This window comes from Aphelocoma coerulescens, chromosome 1, assembly GCF_041296385.1.
Source record: "Aphelocoma coerulescens isolate FSJ_1873_10779 chromosome 1, UR_Acoe_1.0, whole genome shotgun sequence".
In the NCBI taxonomy this organism is placed as follows: Eukaryota; Metazoa; Chordata; class Aves; order Passeriformes; family Corvidae; genus Aphelocoma; species Aphelocoma coerulescens.
Genome location: NC_091013.1, coordinates 27,205,989 through 27,233,653, shown reverse-complemented (window position 1 = coordinate 27,233,653; position 27,665 = coordinate 27,205,989). Strand labels below are relative to the sequence as shown.

Genomic DNA, 27,665 nt, shown 5'->3' with positions numbered 1-27,665 from the left:
TTCATTAAAACCAGATTTATTGTTAATGTGCTGATGTTTGCATTAGCTGTCTTCTGTTTTAAGCACAAGGAATCTATTAAAACATAAAAGGCAAAAGTAGCTCAGAAAATGACAAACTCCCCAACGACATACTTGTAGCTTTACTAACACTTATCTGACACTATGGTTAATTGAAAACCAACGTAAACACAATGAGGTACAGATACCAATGGACATTCCTCACATCTGTGCAAACTGTGGGCCTCATCCTGCAAATACCACTGGCTCCAGAGCTTCATCCCAGGGCTGGTCCCACCGAGTTTGACTGCAACTCCCTGCAGCAGCCCCTGTCACTGCCATTTGCAGAATGGGTCCTGTGGCCCCCATGTCATGCACCAAATACCTGTAAAGTGCCTCAGATTTCAAACTGATGTGAATTTACATTTCATTTCTTTAGACTCAAGAAAGTGACGTAGTTTCTGTAAAGTCTTATTCCCTTAAAATTGTTAGAGCGTCTTTTATTTCAAGGGAAATCTAATAGAATATTTGAACTGCTTTTAAGTTAGGTAAAGAGTGTTTGAGCTGCTTTTTGTAAAAAAAGCAACAATATTCCTTTGCTGTAAGATATTTTATATATCTCCAGTCACTCTTCCCTTTATTTTACAGAAAGTAAGAGGCAGAGCTATTACAATTTTGTTGATGTAATTGCCTGTGGAGTTCTGAAACAGCTCAATGGATTTTTTTGTGATGATGCTGAATCTTAAATTCATTCCTTTTCACTAGCCTTTTCCCCCAGATTCTTTTATTCTGCTTCTTCAGTCTTTTCAGAACTAGCTCCAGCTGAATTATCTGCCTCATACTTTTTATCAAGAGCATCTTCAAAGGATTTCCCACTGCAGTCATAGGTTTTACTTGTAGGTCCCATATGTGTTCGGATGCGAGCTCCTGGTTGGTATAACTGCATTGCTGGACGATCCTAGAAGGAAGGAGATATGGTTAACACTGAAAAACCCATGTGGGACACATACGTGGGATTTTTAAGTTTTGAATCTTTATGAAGAAAGTAGATTTTGTGTTAAATTACATTTCATAAGAACCAGGAAAAAAAATTGAGTGTAATGAAAATTGACTGGGTATTCAATATCTAATATTCACTACATGCTGTTTGTAACACCATTCTTGGGAGCCAAACATTTTGAATAAATGAAGAATGCTGTAAAAATTAAAGATCCTATGATATATTTGACATAACAAGAAGAAATACTGCAGACAATTATCAAACATGGTATTACAAGTAAAACAAAAAAAATGTTGCTACCTTCACTAACATCAGCTGAGAAGAACAATAGCCTGTGCACTTGCAACTCTGCAGATGAATGACAAATATTACACATAAGCATAAAAATCCAAGACAGACCAGAGAACAGTTTAGCAGGTAGCAGCTAGAAAGTTATCCTCAACTGACCATCAATTGTTACCCAATCATTACCAGAATTTAAACATGCAATGCACATTTGAATTATACACATCACATAAAATTGCACAATTATTGCTCCACTTCATCTTACCTTCCATACTGAGTATGAGAGCAGGGGAATGTATGCACTGATAACAAACAAAGTAAGTACAATTTGAGCATGTGCAGGCTCTATGAGTGACCCAATCATACACATGCTGCTCTGATCATGAGAAAATGGAAGGAGCCAGTTTACATGGAAAAGACACCTCAAATCTGCAAATGGTGATGCTCTGTAACTCTTCAGAGCACTCTTTATTCTTGAAATTTCAATAGTAAAATGCACTGATTAGAAACTCTGCTTACGAAGTCTTTTCCTAGTAAGAGTATTTTACTCTCACATAATGTTTTGAAGCAACTGAAAGCTCACCATTACCTGAGCTTTTTGATCAAAGTCTTGTGTTATGTTTAGCAAACAGCTAGCAGCCTACTTAAAGACAATGGCAGAGCACCAAAATTGTCCTACAACAAACGATACCAATTTTCAATTACCTTCATAATTTGAATTAATTCTGGACTTTTTTCCCTTTATTCTTTTTTCTTATTCCCAATACACATTTCCCCTTTTCTTTTCTTTTTCCTTCACCTTTTTTGATCCACTTGTCTTTTTTTGATCCACTTGTTTTCTCCTTCTCTTTAGACCAGATGTCAAGATTCACCACTGAGCCTTATGACTAGATCATTCTAGTTAGTGCTTTGCGGTGTGGTATGAAATGCGTAACACACCTTTCTATATCCCAAACGACTGCATGAAAGTAGATCCTCTGACAAGCTGTGCCCATTAGAAAGTTTGATAAAGGGTCCAAATGGCTTTTCCTACCACAGACTCTGTAGCCTGCTGTTTGCATAAAAGCTATCACATTACTTACACTGGAGATTTCCCACTTTCTAATCAACTCTTACAAACTTCAGAAAGAGGCTCCATCTCCAACTAAAAATTTGTGTTAGCATTGTCAATTCTATGCCTGAGTTGTAAAACTGAGCCATTCATCTCACCTATGTGATAAATACTCCAAGGAAAAAAGTCACCACACTGCAAAATACCTTACTGATGGTGCTTATTTTTTTAGGGAACAAATCTAGCATTTTAGTCCTAAGTGTGGACTAATTCAGAGACTCAACAAGCAAGCTACCAGAAGTGTGATACAAAGAAATAAAAAGCAGGCAGTTTCTTAACACTTGTCAAAAGGCCCCCAAGACCCACCATCCAGTTCAAAGGTTAGACAGTAATTTGACAGATTTCAAGAAGTGCATGGCAAGCATGAGGAAAACTGTTTTCCCCATCTTCCTGTTTTTGAACTAGCCTTTTTTCTGACTGTTCTACAGCTTGAGCCATTGATGAGGAAAGTGGTTAATGTGTAAATGCAGATAAATCTTACCTATCCTGCCCAGCTGACCTCTGCATAAAAAGAAAGCGGCGCACACCAGGCTTTCTGTGTTTGCACAAGATGATTTCCTCAGCATGCACAGTGAGTCCACCTGCCCTTGGTTCCCTGCACACTCCGTGCAGACTCACTCTGCATGTGACCAGTTTACTCTTGTCAGCCTTAGCCCACAGTGCAGATCAGTCACTTGCTTTGAAAGAGAGTTTCACATGCAGAATAAATTTCTATGCTAATGGTGCTTTGGTCATCTTTTGTGGAAAATCTAGGATCATGAGAGAGAGAGAATGGGGCTGACAAGGAGAGCCACATCCTGAAAAGAATCTGGCACATCCATGAAATCAGCCAGCCTGAGAAAAATGATACCCGTATCTCTGGGATACAATAAGGGACAGCTCTACTACACACCCGGATACACAGGCCCTGCTCACACCTGCATCTGCTCTTTCCCTGACACAGCTAGGAGGATAAATTTATCCTGATGAAATGACAGCCCTTTCATACTGGCAGGTAGGCAATACTGAAAAATCCATACATTCACACTCTCTGAATTAGCTATTTATTTAAGTTCTTATTGTTGCTCTACTAAGCAATGCCTGCCAAATCCATAATATAATTACTATATGAGAGTAATGGAAGTACATTTTAAAAAGACTAACATGCCACAGTTTTTAAATTTCATGACAGATCAGAAGTGCAACAATTTTTAATACACCTATAAAATGCAAGGCTTCCAAGAATAGTGTTCTTAAAATGGTAGGATTGAAAAAAAGACAGAAAGTCTTCTATATATCATGAAGATGAATTAGCAAGACCTGTAACCTTATTTTAACGGCCGTTGTCCTTTGACAACAACCCAGAACGAAGTCTGGGTTTTACTGAAAATGAGATAAAGAACTTTTTGAAAAAGAATCTTTATGCTGAGTTTGCAGAAGTTAAAACCTGTGATCTTGAACCATATTTAACTAATGAAATATTATCCTAAATGAATAAAAGAACCTTATTTCTTATGCGCTCCTTTTTGGATGCCATGTCATCACACTTGTCCTCTTTACCCAGTTTGTCTACTGCCTCCACAGTGAAGCTGTAGTTGTAGTTCCCTTTCTTTCCTCTGTCTTGGTTGTATCCTTTCCCCCATTTCAGCTCTTCTTCATTCCTTCTCATAAACTTGTCAAACTCATAGTGAGTTCTATGCTTTCTGCCATCATCCAATCGATACCTTTGTCTTTCAGGTTCTTTTTCTCGAAATCTTCTCTCCAAATCTCTTTGCTCTTTGTCACTATCATTTTGTGACCTATGAGTATGTATAAAAAGAAAGAAAATCCAAGCAATTAACAGTAAAAAGGAGCTACAGAAGGATACAAGTCAAAGCCTTCCTTTGACTTCAGCAGTGTGTAGATAAGTTATATGGCAAGGTTGTTTCCTTCTCATTACAAAGGGGTTATATGCTGAATGTCTCACCCATGTATGTCCAGCCCTTGACCATGCATTCAGTTCAGAATAGCAGACAAAGCCTTGCCAAGCTTTCGTGCAACTGTTGTGGAAGGCCCATTCTTCACCTTCTATCCCTCTCTGACATCCTATCAATAGTTCCCCAATACCCTTCACAGAAACACATGCTGCACTATGAGCTCTTGTCGCCTGGTGTTGAGGAGAGTCATGCATGTAAGTATTCCCTTGAACAGGAACATTCAGGATCTGAAGGAATTGTGCAGATATCATGTATCAATTTGTAAATTTTATGTCTCTATATAACAAAAATTATTTACTGACATCATAACTTGCAGAACACATTTGTGAAAATAAATACTTATGTTCCAGGCTTTTGTTTATTGTGTCTCCAAGTAATCTAGCCTGCCTTTGCATATTTTATTTAGGCAAAGATCATTACCTTACCACAACATGATACTTAATGTCTGCTATGCTGTAAATGGTTTATATTATAAAGACTATTGGTCCCATTTTGCTGCCTGTCTGATAAAATTCTCAGCTCTCTTATTCATTTCATTGTTCCAGTTCAGCAAGTGGGTGTTTCTCTCATATGGCCAAACTGCAAATAATGAAGAAAGATTACAAAATAGGTTGAACTTCAAAAGGAACAAACATAGGCACTTTCTTTTTATTACATATGTATAAATACTTAAAATTGAAACAGCAAGTTACTTTTGATAGTCTGCTCACATTTTGGGAAACTGCAGATAGAGTCAGAGAGGATGGAGATTTTTTAATGGTGTAGTGATCAAATACTGATAACTTTCTCATTTAGAATTATTTAATACAAATAAAGGTGTATCTATATAGGTAACTTTTTTTTTAATATAACAGTGATATTTTAATATAACTGTGAAAATGGTTGGTGTCTGGGGATTAGGGAGGCTGCCAAAAGAGGTTCCCCATCTCAGGAAGAGCTGGAAGTCAGAGCAGAACCTGAATGAGAGGTAAATTATTTAGCATTTTGCAAGATTGAACTTGTGTCAGCATAACACATTCACCAAGTAGAAGCAATGTCCCAGCTGCCACAGACACCTGAACCAATCGCAATTACACAGCTTCTGTACCTGTAGCATGGGTACATTTATATAAAATACTATGCTAGCTCCCAAGGGATATGTGGCTGTAAGTTGCTTTGTTTCATGTTTAATATGCTATTTCAGACACTAACTCCAAGTCCTAGCAAGGCTCAGGGTATGACCTTCCAAAAAGCGAAAAAGACCCCCTCAATTTGTTGCTGTAGCATTGCCTGGAACTTATCTCTTCCCTTGCCTGTTACTGTGGGGGAGGAAGAAATGGCTGTGCCTGAAGGCAGGCAGGTGACAGGGATACAAACTCCTATTCAAAGAGTGGTTAAAGTAGCTTCCTAAAATTCAGGCACAGTGAACAGGCAGGTAAGAGTGAAAGTGGCAGGGTAAACAGTTACAGAGTATAGGTAGAAGAAAAAACTACACGGTCAGAGAAAGCAGAAATGAACGGAAGTAAAGGCAGTGAAGCACATTTGTTTGGTGTAGTTTCAAATCTGTATTTGACCATGTACACTTATGAACCTACTGAGATTTTGGTTTGTGGTAGGAAGCTATTACTACCAACCTTTGACATGCTTTCAGACAGGCAATTCAGTCTCCTGCAGGTAGAGTCAGCAGTTACAGTTTATTACTGATTTCTGAGTCAGTGACAAGGTAGTTTCAACTTTAAATCTCAATGAACTCATAGCTTGCTACGCAGCCACTAATAATCAAGATGAAATCAGCACTTGGAAACACAAGATAATGCTTACTGTACCTGTGCAGCCAAACAGATTCTGTTTTTCACAAGCAAAATCTACATTAATGCCTTATTAAACTTACAGGATCAATAGCAAACAATGTTACACGGCGCTATCAGAGGTTTAATGCATAAAAATCCAGGGAAGTGGTGGGGTCACCATCCTTGGAGGTATTTAAAAGACATGCAGACATGGCACTTAAGGACATGGTTTATAGTGGCAGTTTGGCAGTGCTGGGTTAACAGTTGGACTCAATGATCTTAAAGGTCCATTCCAACCTAAAAGATTCTATGAGTAGCAAACAATTGATTTGCCCCTGCAAATGTTTCTGTTGAGCCTGTTCTTTCCTTTCTTGAAGAGCATCAACAAAGAAGTTGTTGAATATTTTCAATTTCTGCTAGAGAACAGGACATGGAAATTTTCAGGAACATTCAGAACATGCATCTTTTTTTAATCTATTTATCTTACATATCTTACAGGTAAATCCTGCCTGCGACGGGACACGCATGCCAAAGGACAAGAAAGAGAACCAACTGCTGAAAACACTTGTAAGATGAGTTACTTCCAGGCTACATCAGTAATAGAACTGAGCTATGCCTCCTGTTCCTACCATAGCAAATGTAACACAAAATGCATTAGGAGATAGAGACAGCCTTCTGCATGTATCTATCATAAGGCTTTCATTCACACCGTCCCTATTTTGCCATTGCTCCATTTATCAAACACATTTATATGTTTATTGCAGCCAACCAAGTGTGAAGGAAAAGCATGGCATCATAGCCAATTCAGTCTTTGACATCACTAATGGAAGGAGAGCCTTACCTGAGCTCTTGATGGGGAACAGGTGAAATAACAACAGAATGACTTGAATGACTCGACTTTTCATGCAGAAATCCTTGCAATCTGGGATTTCATAGCATTTCAGCAATAACAAATTGCATCCACTAATACTGCCACCAGGTCAGTAAATTCTTACAAAACACCTTTTACCAAAACAACAGAAACAGATCTGTTCACACACAGAATGAAATTGGTTCTTCGGTGACAGAACATCTTATTAATGCACCACTTACATTTAAGCCTTGGGATGAAAGCATTTAGGATCTAAATTAAAGTCTAAAAGATAAATATTACTCACTTTTCCTTAAGTTCTTTTAGTGAACTCTCCAAAGATTTGGATTTTATACTCCCAGATCCAGGTGATTTATCCCATTTGTTTTCCTCAATGTCAGCTTCTTCACCTTTTTCTTTGTGCTTTTCACTGGCCAGTTCATCTCCTTTTTCAGGCTTCTTGAGAAGCTAAGAGATATTTGTTTATATTATGATGCAAAATTATTCTCGTCTGTTGTACAGACATTTTAACAAATATTAAATATATCAGTAACCTGTTAAGATTGGAGATACCTTATTTACACACGAGGAATGTATTTTACAAAGTATGAAATTTAAAGTTATTTTAGAAGGGTGGTTTACTTTTGCTAAGGAGTGAAGTAACAGGCATTCAACTGCATACTTTAAAATATGCTGACAATACTGGAGAAAGCACTTACCTATTCTTCTCAAAGCACTTACCTACTCTTCTCTCCTGAGTTATAAATATAAAGGCATTATTATGGTCTATGGTTTCTTAGAAATCATGTAACAGAGCTCAGTGTCATTGCCCATAAAATAAGAAGCAGAACCTCTACAATACTACAAAGAGAGCAGGATTAATACTTCACTCCTTGAAATATTATATATAAAATCTGTGTCACATGAATTACTTGGGATAGACAGGCATGTAGAAGTAGGTGCTTAGTACGTCCTGACACAAATACAGACTGAAGAAAAACTTATGATATTAGCAGAAAGGAAGTAATTACATTTTCATCTTGAAGATTAGGATTTTCAAGAAGTCTGTTCCTTTCATAGCAACCCTCACAGGGTTTGAGCAGTGTATAGTATTACAGGAATAATCTTTACAGAAGGACCAACTGTCTCAAATTATTACCCTAACCTATCAATTCTAGGCAGAACATCTCAGTCTTTTCATTGTATCATTTCATTTCTGAAATGAGCACAGGTTATTCTTCTCCAAAATTGAAAACTCCTATAATGTTTCTTTCAGGTAATATTTTCCTTTTCTTTCAGGGATAGAAATAGCTTTCAGGCTCATATCACCACAGATATTTCATAAATACTGGGGCTTTTTGGACAAGCAATTTTGGGTAATATATTTTAAGGATTAAGTCCCGTTTCTTCTGAACTTCTAGAGTATTTTTTTTATGCCCAGATATGGAAAACACGTAATTCAGCTTCAGAATTTATTATTTTTATACTTTTAGGTGAAGAAAACTGTTTTCCAAGAAGAAACAAGGAAAGATGTCCACAGTTCTGTGGCTCCTCACCACCACTAGATCTGAGTCAAGTCTGTGTGTTGCTTCATGTTACAGATTCTTATACCAAATTTCCTCTTCAAAACAGCCTACAAAGCATTTCCAATAACACAAAATTTAGTTCAGATGAATAGTTTGAGCTATGTCATCTTACACAAATAAGATGGTTTTATATGGTCTGACTACATAGCACCGTCCTAAGTGATGCCATTAAAATCCATTCAGATTGTTGAAAGAAGTGCAAACTGAAAATGTCCCTTCCTGTCAAAATTGGTTTGGTGTCTCCACACCGTGCTGTTGTACACTAAATAAATACTGAGAGACCAAAGAACTTCTGGGTAACTTCAAAAGAAGAATAATTTTTTTTCATTGATCTCAGTTACCTTGATCCTTATTTCTTTTTCAGAAATTTTCTTTTGCTTCTCCACTTCTTTTCTTTTACGTCTTTCTTCTTCTCTGCGCTTCCTTTTCTCTTCCTCCCGCAAACGTTTCTTCTCCAATTCTCTCCGCCTCCGTTCTTCTCTTTTCTCTTCTCGTATTCTCTGAAGAGTTCAATAATGATTAATTGTAAATAGTCCAATGGAAAACTACATGAAACATAAATGTGGAACTTCAGGCAAAAGTCTGAACGTACCTGCTTTTCTAATTTTCTATTTTTAATATATTCCAAAAGGGGTGTTGTTCTTCTAGCTAAAACACAAAAAATTTGTGATATAGTGTTCAACTCCTAAAATGTACTCATTTCTTTACTTTAGTATTAACCCCCTTTATCTGAAAGGGAGCTAAATCATTGATAAACCTATTTGTTTCATGTATTTTTGAAGGCATTCCCATCATTCTACTTTAGAAACACTTTGTTGCTTTTTTGCTGTTAGCATTAGAAGCAACAGAAATATGTTGCATGATTATTTGATGTTTAATTAAAGATCATATCCTTTCAGTTCAAGAGAATGGCTTTTCTCTCTTGCTCACTGAATGGTTATTTCACCAAAAAAGAAAGAAATTCGTTCAGAATCTATTCCTACTTTTTACTTTTGTACATCAAAACCTAGCTATATTGTTGTTCATATACAGCCCACATTACTGTAATCTCACATAGCACTTTTTAATCCCAGTTTTCAAAGTACATCATGAAGGAAGCATTTTCAGTCTCATATAACATTTTCATTTACCTGACATTTAGTATTCACCTTTCCATGGGAAAACAGAAGGAATAAGAAATAAGCAGTTTGTCCCAGGTTACATAGCAAAGTATCAGCAGATTCAATAAAACTCTGCCTTCCCAAATTGCTAATAAAAGGTCTCATCTACTGGATAACACAGCCATTCTTTTATTACAGAGCTGTCTCCACACTCTGAAATCAAGTCACCTGAACAATCCCCAAATTCTACAAAAACTTGGAGAACATCACCAAATTCTTTATCATGTTTTTTATCAAATTCCTTATTCATGACTGTCTGTACTGAATTCAGACTTGAATTCAGCTTGTATGTACAGCTGTGAGTAGTTACAACAAATTTTGTCAGTTTCAGATGCCCCAGAGTAGAAAATGTTTACTACTTGAAATTGCGTTACACTATGTATAGGATTTTCTCTCGAACCACAGAACAACATTCCCTATTGAAATGCATGATAAAATTTGAAAGAAAAAAAAGGAAGAAATTAAAAAAGTTTTCAAGAAATTTGAAATGATGTAGCCAAAATCTAGACACAATTCATATCCCAAAATCATCTAAATCTTTTTGCACTGAAAGTCAGATTATGCTGGGGGCAACCCATTCATTGGTAGAAATCAACAACCAATAAAGATTGTTGATTTGCTATTTTCCTCCCTCTATCCCTAGATTTTCCATGCTTCCGCATCCTCCCCACCTGCCCATAATTTTGGACAAGTTTTAGGTCCCCAGAGCCCTCCCTTCCAGTCCCCCAGATCTGAGTTTTGCTTCTCTCTCCTCCTCCCTAAGTTACCCTGTCTGAGCAGTGGCTGCCTCTGGGCACCTTTACAGGCTGAGACATCACAAATCGTAACTGAATGGTCTGGGGAAAGGATAAGCTGCACTGAGAGTCCAGAATGTGACCCTAGGCATGACTAAGGCTGTAGTGCAAGAAGTTTAGTAAGAAATTTTAACTTGAAGTTCAAGGGAGAGAGGCAGTGTGATGAGTACTATCAAAAGAGGTGGGGAAAATACAATGTTTATCAAACTTGAATCTTACCCACCTTATTTATGGGCCTTACTGCAAATGCAAATCTAAGAGCATTTTCTTAATATGTTTAAGAGACTTTAAAAGAAAATAAATTACTAAATGACGAGCTGTGTCAGCAAAACTTTACATTTTATCTTGTTCTCTACAAAGAAAACAGAAAAAAGAGCTTATCTTCATCTTGCTATAGAGAAAATCTCTTTTATATTTCTCTGTCACATGGAAACTGATCAGCCAGCGCATCTGGCACGCTGCACAAAACATGTTGGTTTGCAGTAACTTTTCATGGAGAAATGCTGAGCATGTGAGGCTCAATTCTGCCAGCAAAGTCTCGGGCACATCCTTCACTGACATCAGCAGGAGTAACACCTTTGAAACTGGACACACAGCTAAACCCTTACATAATTTTGCTATAAACACGCTACCTGATGAAGAAATCTTTGTGTTGATAGCAATGGCCACAGCTTTGAATGGCAGGAAAAATAAAGCAACTAGTTTGATTTCCTCTGATTTAACAGAAACAAAACACTAAAAGTCTAAATGTAAAGCTGCCTTCAGTCAGCATTGTTACTTAGAAATCTGCAACTCTCAAGATTAATCATCTTCACTGATAGAATATTTTTAAATTAATAAATCTTCTTGAAACTCTAAACTTTTTGTAAATTGCAAACTTACTAAAATTTTTTTACTGCCTTTACTCTGCTGTCAAATACCATGGAAGATCTGGGGTAAATAAAAATTATTGGGTGACTTCCTCATCTAAAACAGCAACAAAAGTTTTATTGATAACAGAGCTATCTAAATGTCCATATCCATTTCCTCTAAATTGTTACAGTTCCAAATTTCTCCAGTCAATTCCCAAACAGCAGTAACAAGTGACAGGAAAGGGGAAATGGCCTCAAGATGTAACTGAGCAGGTTTATATTGGAAACTAGGAAAAATTTCTTCACAAAAGACTGTCAAGCACTGTAGCAGGCTGCCTAGGGAAATAGTGGAGTCACAGTCCTTGGAGGTATTTAAAAGATGTGCAGTTGTGGCATTTGGGGGCATGGTTTAGTGGAGGACTTGGCACTGTTGGGTTAATGGTTGTACTTGATGTTCTTAAACAGCAAGTTTCCAACCTAAATGATTCTATGAATCTAATCAAAAGAGGTGGCCACTTTTTCACTGTAAATAAGTAACAGCAAAGGTCAATTTTTTTTCCTACTCAATTGTCACACCTAGGGAAAGACTAAATGTTCTGCATGTTATCACTTGAAGATACATCAAAATTCCATGTTATCCTGAAAACTGCATACCAGCACTGAAGATTTCAGTGCTGATCTTACTTAAAATTCCCCCCAGGACTGTGGAAATCATGCTGCATGCATACAGAAAACAAGGTGTTGCCTTACTTTCAGAGCTTTTCCAGAATCTTGACCGTGAGAACAGAGAGAGATCATTTCATGTTTCTCAAAAAAAGCAGCTAATATCAGGGATCAATTGTTAAGTATTCAGCTATTTTGTATTTTAAAAATAAATCTTCCACCTACTAATACATCTGTAAGTATTCAAAATTATTAAGGACCTATTTCTGAAGCCAGTGTGTGTGCATGCAAAAGTTGAAGTGAAGCCAAGTGATTCCATGCATAGAGACTTAAGAGGTTTAGTGCTACTACTTGGCTGGATAATATTTAACTGTGGTAATATAAATCTGAACAGGTCAGATGTTAGACTGAACAGGTCAGCTCTTGCAGATAATATCATAAAGATATAAAATTAAGATATTGAATATTCTCAATAATAAGAAAAATCAAGAAAACAGACCAATAAGTTCCCTTGTTTTGGCCTCAATCTCTCCCAAAAGAATCTCAGGATTGGCACAGATCTTCTCTTCATCAGCACAATAACTCTCTAAAAATTTCCTATATTCTGGATCTGTGAAGAAAAATTTTTGAATTATGTTAACACTTTGCAATGCATAACAGAAATTTTCACTGTGATGTCAAAAAAAGATGTTTACCATCTTCAATGCTTCCAGCTTTGGCATCTTTCTTCTTCAGCTTCTTTTTTGAAATCTTCTGGAATGGAGCAAATTCAACCACTGCAGGATATTCCAAACCTTAAAAGAAATCAACCCTTAATTTTTTGAGGGGGAGAAACATTCCCTACCATCAAGTAAGGTTTTCAAAACTCTTGAATACATGTTGAGCAGTCCTATGTGAAAACAAAAGTAATTGTTTCTACAATTCACTCCTGAACTTCTAATGAAAAGTTACATATAGAGGTATTTTAAATTTTAAAAAAAATTTATATTTTATTTGGATATACTGACAAGACTGTGAAAATGAGGATGACTATTACTGCACAATAAAATTCTTGCATTTAAAGTTCCCTTTTAATTATTCACAGACATTGATTAGAAAGAGCTATCACAAAATCTCAGTCTGACAAGTGATTAAGTACTACCAGGAAATCAATGTGAAACTGTCAAGCTGCTTTTCTAAAGCTTTGTTGGCTAAAAGCTTAAAAAATAAATTAATGCTGGGTAACATGCAATAAAAACCAAAGCATCTCCTTTCAGAACCACAACTGTAAAACTCAGCATGTAGAATTGTGCAAAACTTCTCTATTTATGATGGACTATGCAACTCCTGTGTTTACTGGCAGGGATTCTTTGCTTTGAATTGTGCCTTAAACACTGGCTTCTTCTTCAGACTGGAATCAGAACTGTGTGTGGGTTTTGAATTTCACTTGGTTTCCACTTGCAGCATGCTCAAGATTACACTTTGCTCAAGTCCACTGAAAACTTGTCTTCAATCTGCTAGACCATTTGTTAACCTTATTGAACCTGCTAATCCTTGTTTCAGTTTTATCTTCATAATGCAATGCTGCCACATGCCTCACCAGAGGGCACTTCTGATCAAATCTTGTGCTCTTTATTTGCACAAGCAATCATGCCAAGCTGGCCAACTGTGTCCAAGCTCAGTTTTGTAGAGTATTCTGGCTTCAGTACAGCATAATATTGAAGAATGTGGCAAATTTAGGCAAAGTAAAGTCTTAGCAGAATCATAAAAATAACTTCTTTCTAGTTTTTAATCTTAAAACACCCAGAATCTGAAATCTGGGAAACACAGATGTGATAGGAATGTGTTGTTCTTCATCTCTACAAAAACCATCCAAATCTGAGTGATATTAGAAGCAAATAAAACATCTCAGGAAGGAAATGCTGAAGAGGAATTCATTAGTTTGACAGACAGCTTCTTTAGAGATCAGTTTCTAGTAAGAGTGGGCAGGACTACTTTTCACAGGACCTCTGTAACACTGAGTGTACAGAATAGAAAATGTCTATAAAGAGACCCACAAATCTATGTCTACTTTATATAAGCTATGCAATTTTTTACAGAAGGTATGCCTGAATGAGGCAAGGAACTGCTAAAGTTCTGCTAAACCACTTACTGATGGCAGTTTCATACTCCTGCAGGAGACCTGGATTTATCCACACCGACATTACAGACTTTTTCTTTACTGTTGGGCAAACTTTTGCAGACTGGATATTTTAAAACTGGCTATCAATTTTGCCATTCTTTTTCTTGGAACTCAACTCAAAATGTCTGCAAAGTCCCTAAAAATTCAATCTCTACATGTCTTAAAAGTGAGCAACCAAAATGTTGATGGTTTCCTCTTGCTTTTTCCAAACAGGAGTAAGTGGCAAATTTTATCTCAGAAACACACTGAAGATGTAAAAATTCATGCTCACAATGTGTTCAGTTATTGTTGTAATGAATTGTGAAGCTTGCATAAGGTAATTTTCTTTGTATGACCTTGATAGTGCATTGCCTAAAGTACAAGAATGCACATAAAGCATGCACACTGCACAGACAAGCAAGACTGCATGGACAAATATTTTTTGACCTTTATTATCTTTTAAGTGCTAAATGTTAATATATATTTATGTAATTAACTGCATAGTGAGGAAATAATGGCATAACTAGCAAAAAGGAAGCAAGTTGATGCTCTGAAATGGTATATGTATATATACACATTTAATATCTTACAAATAGTCCAACCTTTATTATCAATGAAGACATAGCCATCAAAGCGATCTCTAAAAAGAAGGATGTCTTCAGGATTTCTAAAGTTAATGTATGCTCTTGAGTAGAGATGAGGATAAAGGCTGCAACAAGAAACAATTTTATTTTCTGTTACTTATTATTCTTTTCAGGGCTAGGGAAACCATAAAACCAGAAGGATCACATCATAACTCTCATCTTCTTTGAGAAACTGCTACCTTAAGCAGTCTTTACATTTACGTATCTAATTATATATATATGACAAAAAGTCACAGAACATCAGAGTTCTGTATGCAACTGTGAAATTCATTCTGAACTGACACAAATATTTCCAGTTTATTTTGTCCTCCTAAATTGCAGAGCATACATTTCCAATTGTGCAGGATCAAAACTTTAATATTTCACAGTTTAAGACATATGAATAACAGCAGTGCTTTTGCAGAACTTCTTTGGCATGCGAGGAAAAGTCTTCTGTCACTGAAACAGAAAAAGTAAAGTAAAAGATTGCATTGAAGGGGCAGTTTCCAGGCTGTCACTGTATTTAAAGAGATTTCCACCTTTTAGAAAGAATAAATAACCTAATAGTTGGCAATATAATCCACTGAATTATACACAAATAAACTCCATCTGACATCCATGTGTTATCAATGTACATGCAATGTCTAGTTGTGACCAACAGTTGCTGTGAAAATCCAAAGCATTCTTAGCAAAAGAAACAGGTACATAAAATAGTTCTGACTCTTCAAGAATTTATCGGCATAGATCCCACTCCATGGGTAAATGTTTAATGTGCCTGATAAAAACCTCAGGGCTGGCACACCACACCACACGATGAAACTGAGGTAATTTAACGAATTAGAACCCATCACCTAAGTTATTGTGAGTCATGGTGTGTACGTGCTTTAAACTCCTGCAACTCTGACATAAAATTGTTTTAAACTGACTTAATGATGACTATATATTGCATCAGGTTTAACACAAGCCCATATCTTTAAAACACCCATGTTCATAATTCCATTGTCACCTATGGCCTGCCTTCAGACCAACTCACCACCGGCACCAGGAGACAATAAACACACACAGTTCCAATTGTATTTCAATCCCACAGCTCTTTCAAAATCAGATTTCACAATGAGTGAGAAAGAGCAAAAATGCGGATTGGACCACAGGATCCATGCATATGGCAGCTCAAAACACTGCTCCCAAGTAATTTTTTCTTTTTAAATTACGCATCCATATGGATTCCACTCACAGTGCTAGCAGGAGACCATAAAGAGCAGTGCTGACAATAACCAATGGTTTTGAATACCCACCAAATTTATGTTTGATCCTGTAGTCAGAAGAAATGTTAAACAAACCAAACAACCTAGAGGGCTTTTTTCATTTAGATACTTTGCAAATACCAGTTATGGAGTGTTCCTACAGCTTGAAGAGGATAAACTCTCTATTTCCAAGGAAGAGAGGAAGAGACATTCTATCCATATATACCCAGGATATTTTGACATTCTAGGATAGGAACAGCATTGCATGAACTGTAAGTGGGTAACGGCAAAAATGCCTGCTAGGGCATGGCCAGGGCTGAAATATGCTACAGCGTGGCTGTGGAGTTACCACCAAGATGCAAAGCAGATGTAAAAAGCCAGATTTATTCTCATCCATTTCAAAGAAGATAAAATTTAACACTTTCCATAATCACACAGAGTTAAAAGATGTATTTTAAAATCTGTAAGTAAAAGAGGGAATTTTATTGTGGCAGTCTATAGCTGTGCTGGAAGCAATGTCCTTGTGCTGCCTAATGGCTACAACAGTAAAAGAGTCTCAGATAACTGGGGCTCCCAGAAGAAGGAAACTTCCTTCTCCGTCATATCAACAGCACTACTCTTACGTTCCATGAGCTTTGCGGTTTAAATTAAATAAGGCTTGACATTAGACTGATACGATTGTACACTTGAAGTGCTGAATATTCATCAGACAAAACCAGGAATCTTGATGGAGCATTATTTTTCATCCCAGTTATTATTATCTGAGATTGAGGAACTAAGTTTTAGCTCCTAGTCTAAATAACAACTTCAGTGTTCTTTTCATCTTCAATTTTTGTAAAATACTAGAACTTTCTCTAGATTAAAGACTTACTTGGACACAGGTCCACTCCTGCATTACTGTGGCAAATCTCTGCCTCAGTGCACAGCAAACAGCTTCATCATATAGCTGGATTTTTTTTTTTTCCTGTAGGAACTTAGAACCTTATGGTTGGACACATTGTGAAACAGAACTGAAAATACAAAGACGTGTTCCTTCCTTGTTTCCTTTAACTGGTATATCAATGCCATCTCTTTCACCTGCTTTGGCAACATAAATCTTTTCCTGGTATACAACATAATGTTTTTCTAGCTTTTTCAGCTTAATCAGAGTGAACATCTTTCAAAATTGAGGAACATTTGATATGGTTATTAAGCACTTATTGGTAAGAAAAAAATGAGTCTGAAATGTATAAACAGGACTCTGGAAAACAGATTTAGAATGTACCTTGTAAGTAAAGGATCTAGTGTTGTTGCTATACGTTATTAACATCTTCAAGAACTTCACACGCATCAGCAGAAACATACAATATAAAAGCATGGTTGGGCACAGCAGGATATTGATGTGCACCACAGCACAGTAACACAGAACTGTCTGTCCATAACTGTTGCTAAGTATCAGGGTAGAAGGTTAAAGAAACAGAGCTGTGACAACGCTTAGCAGTTACAAGTTCCTTCTCTGGTGGAGCCACTTCTACAAATAGAGTTGGTTCTCATATGCATGTGAGTTAGCTATCAGAGTGCTGAGTGTACAAAACCCACCCCATTGAGTGTTTCAAACCCTTGTCTTAGGCTTCTTACTCAGCCAAGTGTGCAGTGTGCCTAAAAAAGTGAGTAAAATTAACATTCTAAGTGGGAAGCTAACAAATTTGAAATACTAAGCACTGGCCTGCTTATATATTACTTATACTCTACATTTCAGACCACTGATTTCCCGCAGCTGCTCCCCACCCTGGATTCTGCCTTTACCTATCCATTCAGAACTCAACAGCATTGTCATGCAGCAAAGAATGCACAGGGCTTCACAGAGCTACAAGTCCTCTGAGGCTACCGACCTGTCCTAGGAAGAAACACTCTTCCTTTACTTTCTGTACTTTGTATTTAGCAGTTATTGGCTAAAATACTCTTTACTCTTCAGGATTTTATCTTTCAGCTGTGACCTACAGAAGGGCCAGCGAACTCCGTGTGTCTCCTTTTTTCAAGTATCTAGCACCATAGATTTCATTCAGGATCTCAAATTCAGTTTTATCATCAGAGAGCTGGTTCCATTTTGCCATATGTTTGCTGTCTATAATGCTGCTTTCCCTACTTATAATCTTTTGGACAGATGCACTGCACATGTTGGCACTTGGAGCAATCTCTATGGAAATAACCCAGATGAGTCTGAGTGTACACATTTATTCATTCCAACACACTGTTTCTTTTTTTTCTGATCTGCATTCAAGGGTATTCAATCTTTAGGGTATATTTATTTCTATAACATTTAGTCTATCATCTCTTTAAGTCCTTATTTTTCTAGCAATTTTAATAACAAACACATTTTAAATGTTTACTTCTTCTACAAAGTATCTTTTAACACAATTGTGTAAAAAGACTGATATACAGGAATGCAATTTTAAGTAGCTATTTACAGTCTAAACAGCAGTGTGTAGACTATAAAAACAGCAATCCCATCTTAGTAAAATACTTATCAACTTATGAATCATGGTGGGTATTTATAAAATGTACACTTACATGTATCGGGAGCTCTACAACTAAATTTTGGAGAGTCAAATAACTCCTCCACCCATTCCTACAATTGATGAGATAACTCATCATTGACATTGTCATGTCAAGCTAAAATCCCCTGGCCATCATCCTTGTAATCTGCTGATGCCACTCACATAATGGGTGGAACTGGCACAATTTTAAATAAACTTAGTCTTTCCTTTTTACAGCTAGAAATGAGCAGTTTGCCTGGCAGAGAAAGCAGAAACACTAGGGTTGTGTCGATTGTAGCCTGTCAATTCTCTCACCCAGAACACAGTAGTGGTGGTTCCCCCGAAGCACTGAAGGCACTGCCCCTTCAGCGCTGCAGTTCCTGGGTGCACACCTACGTCCTACAGTGTTAATGCTGTTCACCTACAATAATCCTGAGCACAATGCTGTGAAGAAGTTATGAGGGGAAAAGGAGGAGTGCTCTTTGGAAGAGCTTTATCACTCTCCGTGATACATGCCATGGCACTGACTATTTGAACAGTTTTCATGCAAGCAAAGCTTGTGCTCAGATTTCTTTCCTTTTATAACCTCACAACACTATCCTGGCACTCAGCACTCAGTGCCAGTCCAGAGAGATGACCCAAACCCTGCAGGGCTAGAGCTCAATCACTTGACTAGTTATTAGCCTATTTATAATAGGCTCAGAAGCCTTTACAAGCAGACAAAAAGGAAAGAGTATCTGGAAAAAAGAGTTCATATTTGAAGTCCAAGTACAAGACAGTTTGTCAGGAAGGCAGAGTCTTTATTATCATCTATAAGCAGTGTTTTGTTTGTATTTTGGTGTCAATATGCAAGAGAAAATAAATGTAATGCAGTGAATCAGATAAATCTGAAAAATGAACGAAACACAAGTCACTTTCTGAAATGATTTTACTGAAGTGGATGTAACTGAAAAACTGAAAATTACATTAATCACGTGAAATTTTAAAAAGTTTTATAGCCTGCCTATAATAGGAGATTGGAAACTTAAAGATAACATTTACAGTATAAAGATATTATAAATATTACAAAAAAAGAGAAACTGGAGTTGATATGCATATCTTTGGTTGTTTTGTCCTCTAGGATGAGATTACCCTGGAAATAAAAATGTAGAAACAGCTACAGTTCAACCTCTCTAGTGCCCTTGCCAACAGCAAGTAACAGAGAACATCAAGAGAGTGTTTATTAAAACGGTGGAAATGTACAAATACTTCACCCAGTACACAGCTGCAAGTACTTGCAGCCTATGGACTTTGTAATACCAAACTTATACCATGTGTTTAATAGGTTTTCATAGATAAATATTTGTCTAAATAAGTGATGTCTTTTCCTGGTCTTAAAATCAAGAGTCATACACGGTTAGAAGAGGAAAAGGGATTTTACCTTGGTATTTATTTTAAGGATCCTTAGGTGCACACATCCAGGTCATATGCATTGAAATGCACCCCACAAAAATGCCCACCCTAAAAGATCAGGTATAACATTACAGGTTTTACTAATTAGCATATCTATCAAAGATTCCCCAGTGAGAGGCTCAAGTGAGCCCCCCTCCCCAAGGAACCTTCCCCTGGATGGTTCTATCTTGGTTTACAGAATGTGTTCTGGAGAGGACCTTGGGGTCTGGGGCACACTGATCTCTAGCTACGAAGCTTCTAAAATGTTTTGTCTCTTAGCTTGACAAACAAGTCCAAGAATGTAGGCAAAAAGCACTAGGAATATAGAAGTTGCAAAAAAGGTATAACAAGGGTATAAAAGAAAAGGCAAAAAATCTTCATGGCATCATAAGTATTTGTCTAACTGCTCCTGACCCGTTTCCAACATCCATCATTCGTGGCATGAATTTCTGACAAGTTCTAGTTTAACAGAGCACCGTGTAGAAAAAAAGTCTCTACATAAATTTGAATGAACTTATAGAAACTTCTGTGATGTAGTTACACAGGACATGGTTAAACTGAGATGTTACAGCTCTTAAGGAAACTTGTCTGCTTCTGCATCAAAGCATCTATATGCCCCTTTCCAACAAAAAGATCCTCTTCACTGAGTAGCTTCTTCAAATCCTTCTCATTGGGTGACATGAAATTTCATCTTCACATGTTTTTATTATCACTGAATTCTCTGGATTGCTTGCCACTATGCAGATGGTACAGGATCTAGAAAAAAGCTATTCAGTGAAAGACAGAGAGAACATGCCCACCTTGTCCTGTAGCTTTTCCTGTTAGCTGGAATGACTGGAAGACACATGCACAGAGTTTGCTGAAATCTTGTGAACTATCCATAACCTGACAGATTATGGCAATACAATGCTTTATACTCAAAAAGTGTTCTCTGCAGGGTAAGAGAAGACGGAGATTAACCTTGATTAAACTTATACTTTCTGAAAGTTTATTGTATATTCCTGAGTGGGTGCCCATGTAAAGAGATTACTCATAAAAAGATATACATGGGTATGTGTCAGCATTTGAACAAAGGGGACAAAAGAGGCAAGGTGATCCTGAGCCAGTCAAAAGACAATCAGCCAAGCCAACACTGCAGAATGGCACTGAAATGCCGATTTAAGCTGCGTAGTTTGCTGAAAGAAGCTACAGCCATACAAACCTGGTGAACATAAACCCATTCTGAAAAAAATACATCTTTTGTTTGAAAACACATTTTTTAAAAAGCAAGATGAAGAAAGAAATGAGTACAAAACATTTCATGCTGAAAAATTCAAACTTAAATGAAAATTATTTTATTTTCAGTGAGTTTATATTTGTGATGGCAGAAGAGAATAACACAACAAATAACAGCATGAGAAAAACCAGTATCTTTCATTGGTAACCTGCCATAGATGCAATTGAACGAGTGAACAACAAGATTTTTGGGTAAACCAAATTTCATCACGTAAGAGAGAAATGAAACTTTATATGCACAAATGTTGTCAGTGTCTTCTCTCTTCTAAAGAGGTCGACTCCCTAAATTTTTGAGCAAACTTCTCTGGAAAATTAAAATTGGAATTTTTTAAACTGTTAACTGGCATTTGTGCATCTAAACACACTGAGAGCTGACTCTCTTCTTCAGAGAATGTTTGGTTTGCCTTTGGTATTTTTCACTTATCAAATGAACAGCTGGGACAGAAGCCTTAAAGAGGTCCATTTGGAAATAGAGATGACAAAGTCCAGAAGATCGATGTAAGGTACTACAAAGATTTCCAATCAGACTAAGTACTCCTCTTCCCTCACTTCACATTCTTTGTGGTTTTAACAGAAAAGCTGAAGCACCTACTATTTTGTTGTTGCACTTATGTGCAACTACCTAGGTCAGAAACTGTCATAATTTCTCTAAATAAACATTTATTTCCTTTTAATTGTGAAACTGACTCTGAGAGAATTCCTAACTTCAAAACTTGGTCAGCAATAAAGATCCGGGATCCCTCTGTAGTCAGTGGAAAGAATCTCGAGCCAGTGGAAGGGTGATTCATCACACACTAAGATATGACAAGATGGATCTTCAGTTTTTCAGAACACATGAAGATTGAACATACATGGTGTTTTGTTTCTCTTCTGGAAATTGATTTATTTTACCACTGGGATACTGAGTAAATTATATAACTATACCAGAAATTCTGATTTATTTTAAATCAACCAGTATTTCTTCTTTTTTATTTTTGCATGAGAGAAAGATGAATAAAACTAGATTATTTGAAAAATTGTATGAAGCACATAAAAAACCATGCAGGTAAAAGAAGAAACTAAACTCAAATGGAACTCATGAAAACATTCTGTAATTGTTTGCCCCAGACTGAATCTTGCCCACAGCCAATAAAACAGGCTGTTAAAGTTTACCAACGAAGGTTAAAAGAAACATCAGGGTTTCAAACTAAATTACGTCTTACTGATATAAAAAAAAATTTCCAAAATCTCCGGTGTAAAGGAAAAGGGCAGGAATGCCATTGGCTCCACATATGCAGCCAGCTTGTCAGAAATATTTCAAGTAACTGTAGTAGACTGAACTGTTAAGGGATAATGACTCAAAACATTCCTCATTTGTGGAAACCCCAGGGCGCTTGGTTGAGATGGAGGAAGTGAACTTTTAGTTGTGTAATGGCTAAACCTCTGATCTGATAAGGCACAGGGTGAATGATGGGCTGTGAGTGAGACAGGAGATGGATCCTGTGGAGACAGGTTGTGCACCTTGTCATGCTAAGTTGTGCTTCCCTGCACAAACCACTGGGTTGTGGGGCTCCCCCTCCTCCCCACGGGAAGTACCGGGATATTCATGTACGACCTGAGCAAGTTCATCTCTGCTGCTGGGACATAATGGGGCATAACTGACTCAACTGTGCTGGTGTGATGGGCAGCTGTGTCGTCTTAGAAGGCGTCCCCTGATCCACATTATGACATCAAGCTCCCCACCTCAGAGGAGGTACCTAGTTTATATTCCCCTGAACCTGAATGAATATAGACCCAAAGAATGGTGTGTTCTGCCAACTTCTCCCCAGCACTTATTCAGGAGTTCCTCCCGACTCCTCCCACCGGATCTGGATCCCAGACTGCACAGAAACCAAGTCTTGTTACAGGGCCTATGGTTGGTGAGATCCTCACACTCTTGTACTTTCTCTTGTGCTTCACGCTCTTGTCCTTTCTTCCTCTTTCTGTCTTTCCCCTTGTGTGTGTCCTTTGGTGATGTTGTTGCACTTTCATATTGCAATGCTTTCATGTTGTATTATTACCACAGATAATAACCACCAAAATGGCTACATACCTGTTTTCCTTTGCAACCAAATTGTTCTGTATTAAACCTTACATTGTTTATTTACAAATACTGATCAGTCAGTGTCGTTTCACACTAATTTGCCCCAAGGGATCTAGTAACAAGAATCCAGGTTACTGCCACCTTCTGAGGTGGGCCGTAAAAGTAATCCAACAAGACTAATAAAAAAGGGGAAAAACATGTGATTTGGAATGTCCCAAATACCTTGATTAGGTTTTAAACACCTGAAAACCTACAGAAACAGCTCATCCTCACCTGGGATCAGCAGTGCAAAACTCAAAATAATCATGGGCAGGTAGAGGATGCAGCTGTTCCTCCAGTTGCTCCTTGGTTAGACAAGGAGGAAGCCTTCGAATAACCACCTGCATGTATAAAAAGAAATGGAGATTTATATTTGATCTAAATACTGTAGAAACAGATGGCACAAATTCCCTAACTCAGTTTCTGCAAGCATTTTAAAACTGAAGGATAACTAACATATTCTGATCAAGAGCCTGTTTAACCATTAACAACCTAAAAAAACAGATATTGGTTACATTAAATTTTTTTAAGTATCTCTTAAAAAAATTATTTAAGCTAGCTTTTAAGTCTTGTTACTGCAGTATTTTAGTGTAATAGGTCTCTGTGTCCAGTTGCTCCTAGCAGGGGTTTCAGGGCAGCCTCTGAGAGGCTGGGGCTGCCCAGTGCTGAGTGCAGCCAGCTCCAATGGATCCACCCCAGGGCAGAGCTGAGCCCCTCAAGCCAATATGGTGGTGACTCCAGGAAAGGTATTTAAGAGTGGACAAGAAAGGCTGCACAGCAGTGGGTGAGACAGGAGTAAGGGCAGGAAAAGGCATAAGGCAGCCCTGCAGACAACAATGAAAGGAGGAGTGGAGGAGGTACTTCAAGTGCCAAAGCAGAGTCCCTTGAAGGAGACCATGATGAGGCATGCCATTCCCCCACATGCCATGAAGGACCATGGTGGAGCAGACATCCACCTGCAGTCCATGGGGGACCCCATGCCACAGCAAGTGGAGATGCCCTGAAAGGCCCTGCAGCCCTCGCAGAGCCCACACTAGATGAGGTTTATCCAAACGCCTGCAGCCCATGAAGGAGACTCATGCTGCAGCAGGTCATGAACAACTGCAGCATGTGGGAGGGACATTCCTCCTGCAGTCCTTCATGAAGGACTGTATGCTGTTGTGTCCCATGTCAGGTCCCCCATGCCAGAAGAGGGAAGGAGTGTGAGGAAGAAGAAGCAGCAGACAGGAGCTGCTCTGTCCTGTCTGCAACCCCCATTCCTCATCCTTCTGCAGTGCTTGCGGGCAGAGGAGGTTGAGCCTGGGAAGGAAGAGGGGAGGTGGGAAGGTGTTTTAGTTGCAATATTTTTTTCTCAGCAGTCTTCCCTAATTTTTTTAAAATTAGCAATTAAGTAAATTGTTTCTCTCTGTGTTAGAACCATACTGTATCCTGAGTTAGAAGGGACCCACAAGGACCACTGAAGCCCAACTCCTGGCCCTGCCCCAAGAATCACAGCATGTACCTGAGAGCATTGTCCAAATGCTTCTTGAACTCTGTCAGGCTTAGTGCTGATCCCCATTTTCCTGGGAGCCTGTTCCAGTGCCCAGCCACCCTCTGGGTGAAGATCCTTTTTCTAATATGCAACCTAAACCTCCTCAGACACAGCTTCATGCCATTCCTTCAGGTCCCGTCACTGGCCACCAGAGAGAAGAGATCAGTGCCTGCCTCTCCATCTTCCTTTGTGAGGAAGCTGTAGGAAGCTGCTATGAGGTCCTCCTTCAGCTGTGTGTGACACTTTGTTCTTTCCATCATACCTTCTTCCTGAGTCTTGCTGAGGGAGGAGTGCAAGAGCAGCCGGCTGGGGGTCTGGCAGCCACCCAGAGTCAACCCACCACACTCAGCTAAACTGCCCACTAATAAAGGCCAGGAAACTGTGTAGAAACCCTGGCTGAATGATGCCAACACACAAAGCAGTAAAATGGCCATCAAGCTTCAGGCGATCTGTTTTAATTTCTGAATACTTTAGTATCTGAATTTAACTTTACTGAGCTCTAAGTTATAGTGATTTTCAGTGCTTCAGTTTTCCAAATAAAAAAAAAAAAGGGAATAAATCAAATCTCACAGTACTCAAAGACTCAGAATTGTCAAGGTTAGAAGGGACCTCTGGTCCAACCCCCCTGCCAAGGCAGGGTCACCTAGAGCAGGTGCCACAGGAACATGTCCAGGTGGGTTCTGAATGTCTCCAGCCAGAGAGACTCCACGACATCCCTGGATAACCTGTTATAGTCTGCAAGTATTATCTGAAAACTGCTCCTTGCCCTTGAGAGAAGCTGCTTTGCCACAGCAATAACCAGCCTTAATTTCACAATTAAAGGTGAAATGATTTCCAGCGCTGACGCTGGGGGTCTCCCAATACTCCAGGGAAGGAACACCCTCATTCTGCAGATGAAGAAATGCCCGTTATAAACACACGAATCTCCTGAGATCAGGCTCGGTCTGTTTCCTCATTGCAGCTTCTCTCCCGTCCTCTCCCCATCTCCCACCGGAGCCGCCGCCGCCCCCGCCCCGATCCCCGCGCCGCGCTCGCGCCCCCTCACTTTGCTCAGTGCCGTTTTCTTCTCCTCCCGCTGTTTCCCCGGCGCCGGGTGAAGCGGCGGCGGCAGCGCGGACGGCGGGGAAGGCGGCGGTGGCGGGTTCGGCGGAGCGTCCGTGTCGCGGCGCGGCGACTCCTGCTGCAGCGGGGTGTCCATGGACCGCTTGTCGCGGCCGCCGCCCCAGCCCGGCCCCAGCCCTGCCGCCCGCTCCGAGCGCATGGAGCCGCCGCGCCCGCAGCCGGGCGGAAACCTCGCGAGAGCGGCCGCAGCGCTGGCAGGATCTCGCGAGGCTCCCCCCGCCAGCCCCGTCCCTGTCCCCTGGACCTCCGCAGGGCTTCCAGTGTGGCGGTGCGAGAGGACACAGAAACGGGCCCATTTCCCTCCTCTCGGCCTCGCCCTAAGCTCACGGGTGCCTTGTCAGCCCGGCCCCAGAGCGGCTCGTAGGGCGAGAAGGGCACAGACAGCGAGGGGGTGTGTTATCCACAGTCTTGGGATGCAGGGCCTGAGGGGTAGCCAAATTCTGGGGAGAAAGCAGTGGGAAAAAGGAAAAAAGGCCATTAATCGTTAGTTGTGTGAGGCCAGGAGTCTTGTGCCTGCAGGGAGGTTCTGTCATAATTAAGAAGCAGTGCCTGCACCTCGGCAATGCACCGCCAGCCCCAGCCCCCGGGCACACGCAGCTGGCGAGAGCTCCTCCGAACAGCGCCTCCGGGCCTTTCTGCCTGGCTCCCGCAGGAACCGTGGGGCTGGGACAAGGGGTGAGTGGCTACAAACTGAGAGCGGAAATTTAGGCTAGATGTTAGCAAGAAACTTACTGTGAGGATGGTGAGGCACTGGAATAGGTTGCCCGGGGAGATTGTGGATGCCCCATCCCTGGCAGTGTTCACAGCCGGGTTGGAGAGGGCCTTGAGTAACCCGGCAGGGAGCTGCCCCTGGCAGCAGGGTTGGGACTGCATGATCTTTAAGGTCCTTTCTAACCCAAACCATTCTACAATTCCATGATTATTCTAAGTACTGATCCATCAATCAGAGCAAGGCTTATTCAGTCCTAGATTGCAATCAACAAATTTGGCAATATCTAGATCCAAAAGTTTTCTTGAAATTCCTGTGTGAGTTGGAATATCTTGGACTACATCTCCTAGAACTGGTGGCAGAGGTATAGCAAGCTCCAAAGTAAGGACATGTCACAGATGTACGAACAGACTCGTCTGGAGCTACAGAAACTAGACAGAGCAAAAATGCCTGCAATTTAACTAGAATACAGAGTCATTGCAAATCTTCAGATCCTGCTGCATTGCTGGTCCTCAAACAGCTGTCCACAGCATGAAGGAAATACATGATCTGATGTGGAATAATAAAAGGTGGCATTGGCTGAGAAAACTGAAATCACAGAATAGTCTGAGTTGGAAGGCACCCACAAGGATCATGGAGTCAATTCTTAAGTGAATGGCCCACATGGGGTTTAAGTTTGCAACACTGGCATTATTAGCACCCAGCTCTAACCAATTGAGCTAACATGCTATTCCTTTTCAAATCTTTTATTCATTTTGAAATCTTTTAGGCAGCAGTATCTACGAAGGAACTTTTGGAGCCATGTGCAGCACAAATATCTTGTGGGTTTTCATATCTGTTCTGAAAACCTTTTAAGGCAGATCTCCCCACTCTGGGACAAAACTAACCCTTGAAAGAGAAAGATGAAGTTATGAGACAGATTAAAAATGCCTCTTTTGGGGGCGTATTTATT

At 39.3% G+C, this 27,665-nt stretch overlaps 1 protein-coding gene across 1 annotated transcript; it reads right to left on the bottom strand.

Moving 5' to 3' along the window:
- Window positions 1–26,410, bottom strand: UPF3A (UPF3A regulator of nonsense mediated mRNA decay). Its single transcript, XM_069004786.1, is given in 11 exon segments — window positions 1–955; window positions 3,877–4,171; window positions 7,275–7,435; window positions 8,895–9,053; window positions 9,146–9,201; window positions 12,521–12,631; window positions 12,717–12,815; window positions 14,764–14,870; window positions 23,586–23,692; window positions 25,928–26,221; window positions 26,223–26,410. Coding segments are annotated over 11 exon segments (1,641 nt in total). The 5' UTR covers window positions 26,301–26,410; the 3' UTR covers window positions 1–781.
- Window positions 26,411–27,665: the final 1,255 nt, after the last annotated feature.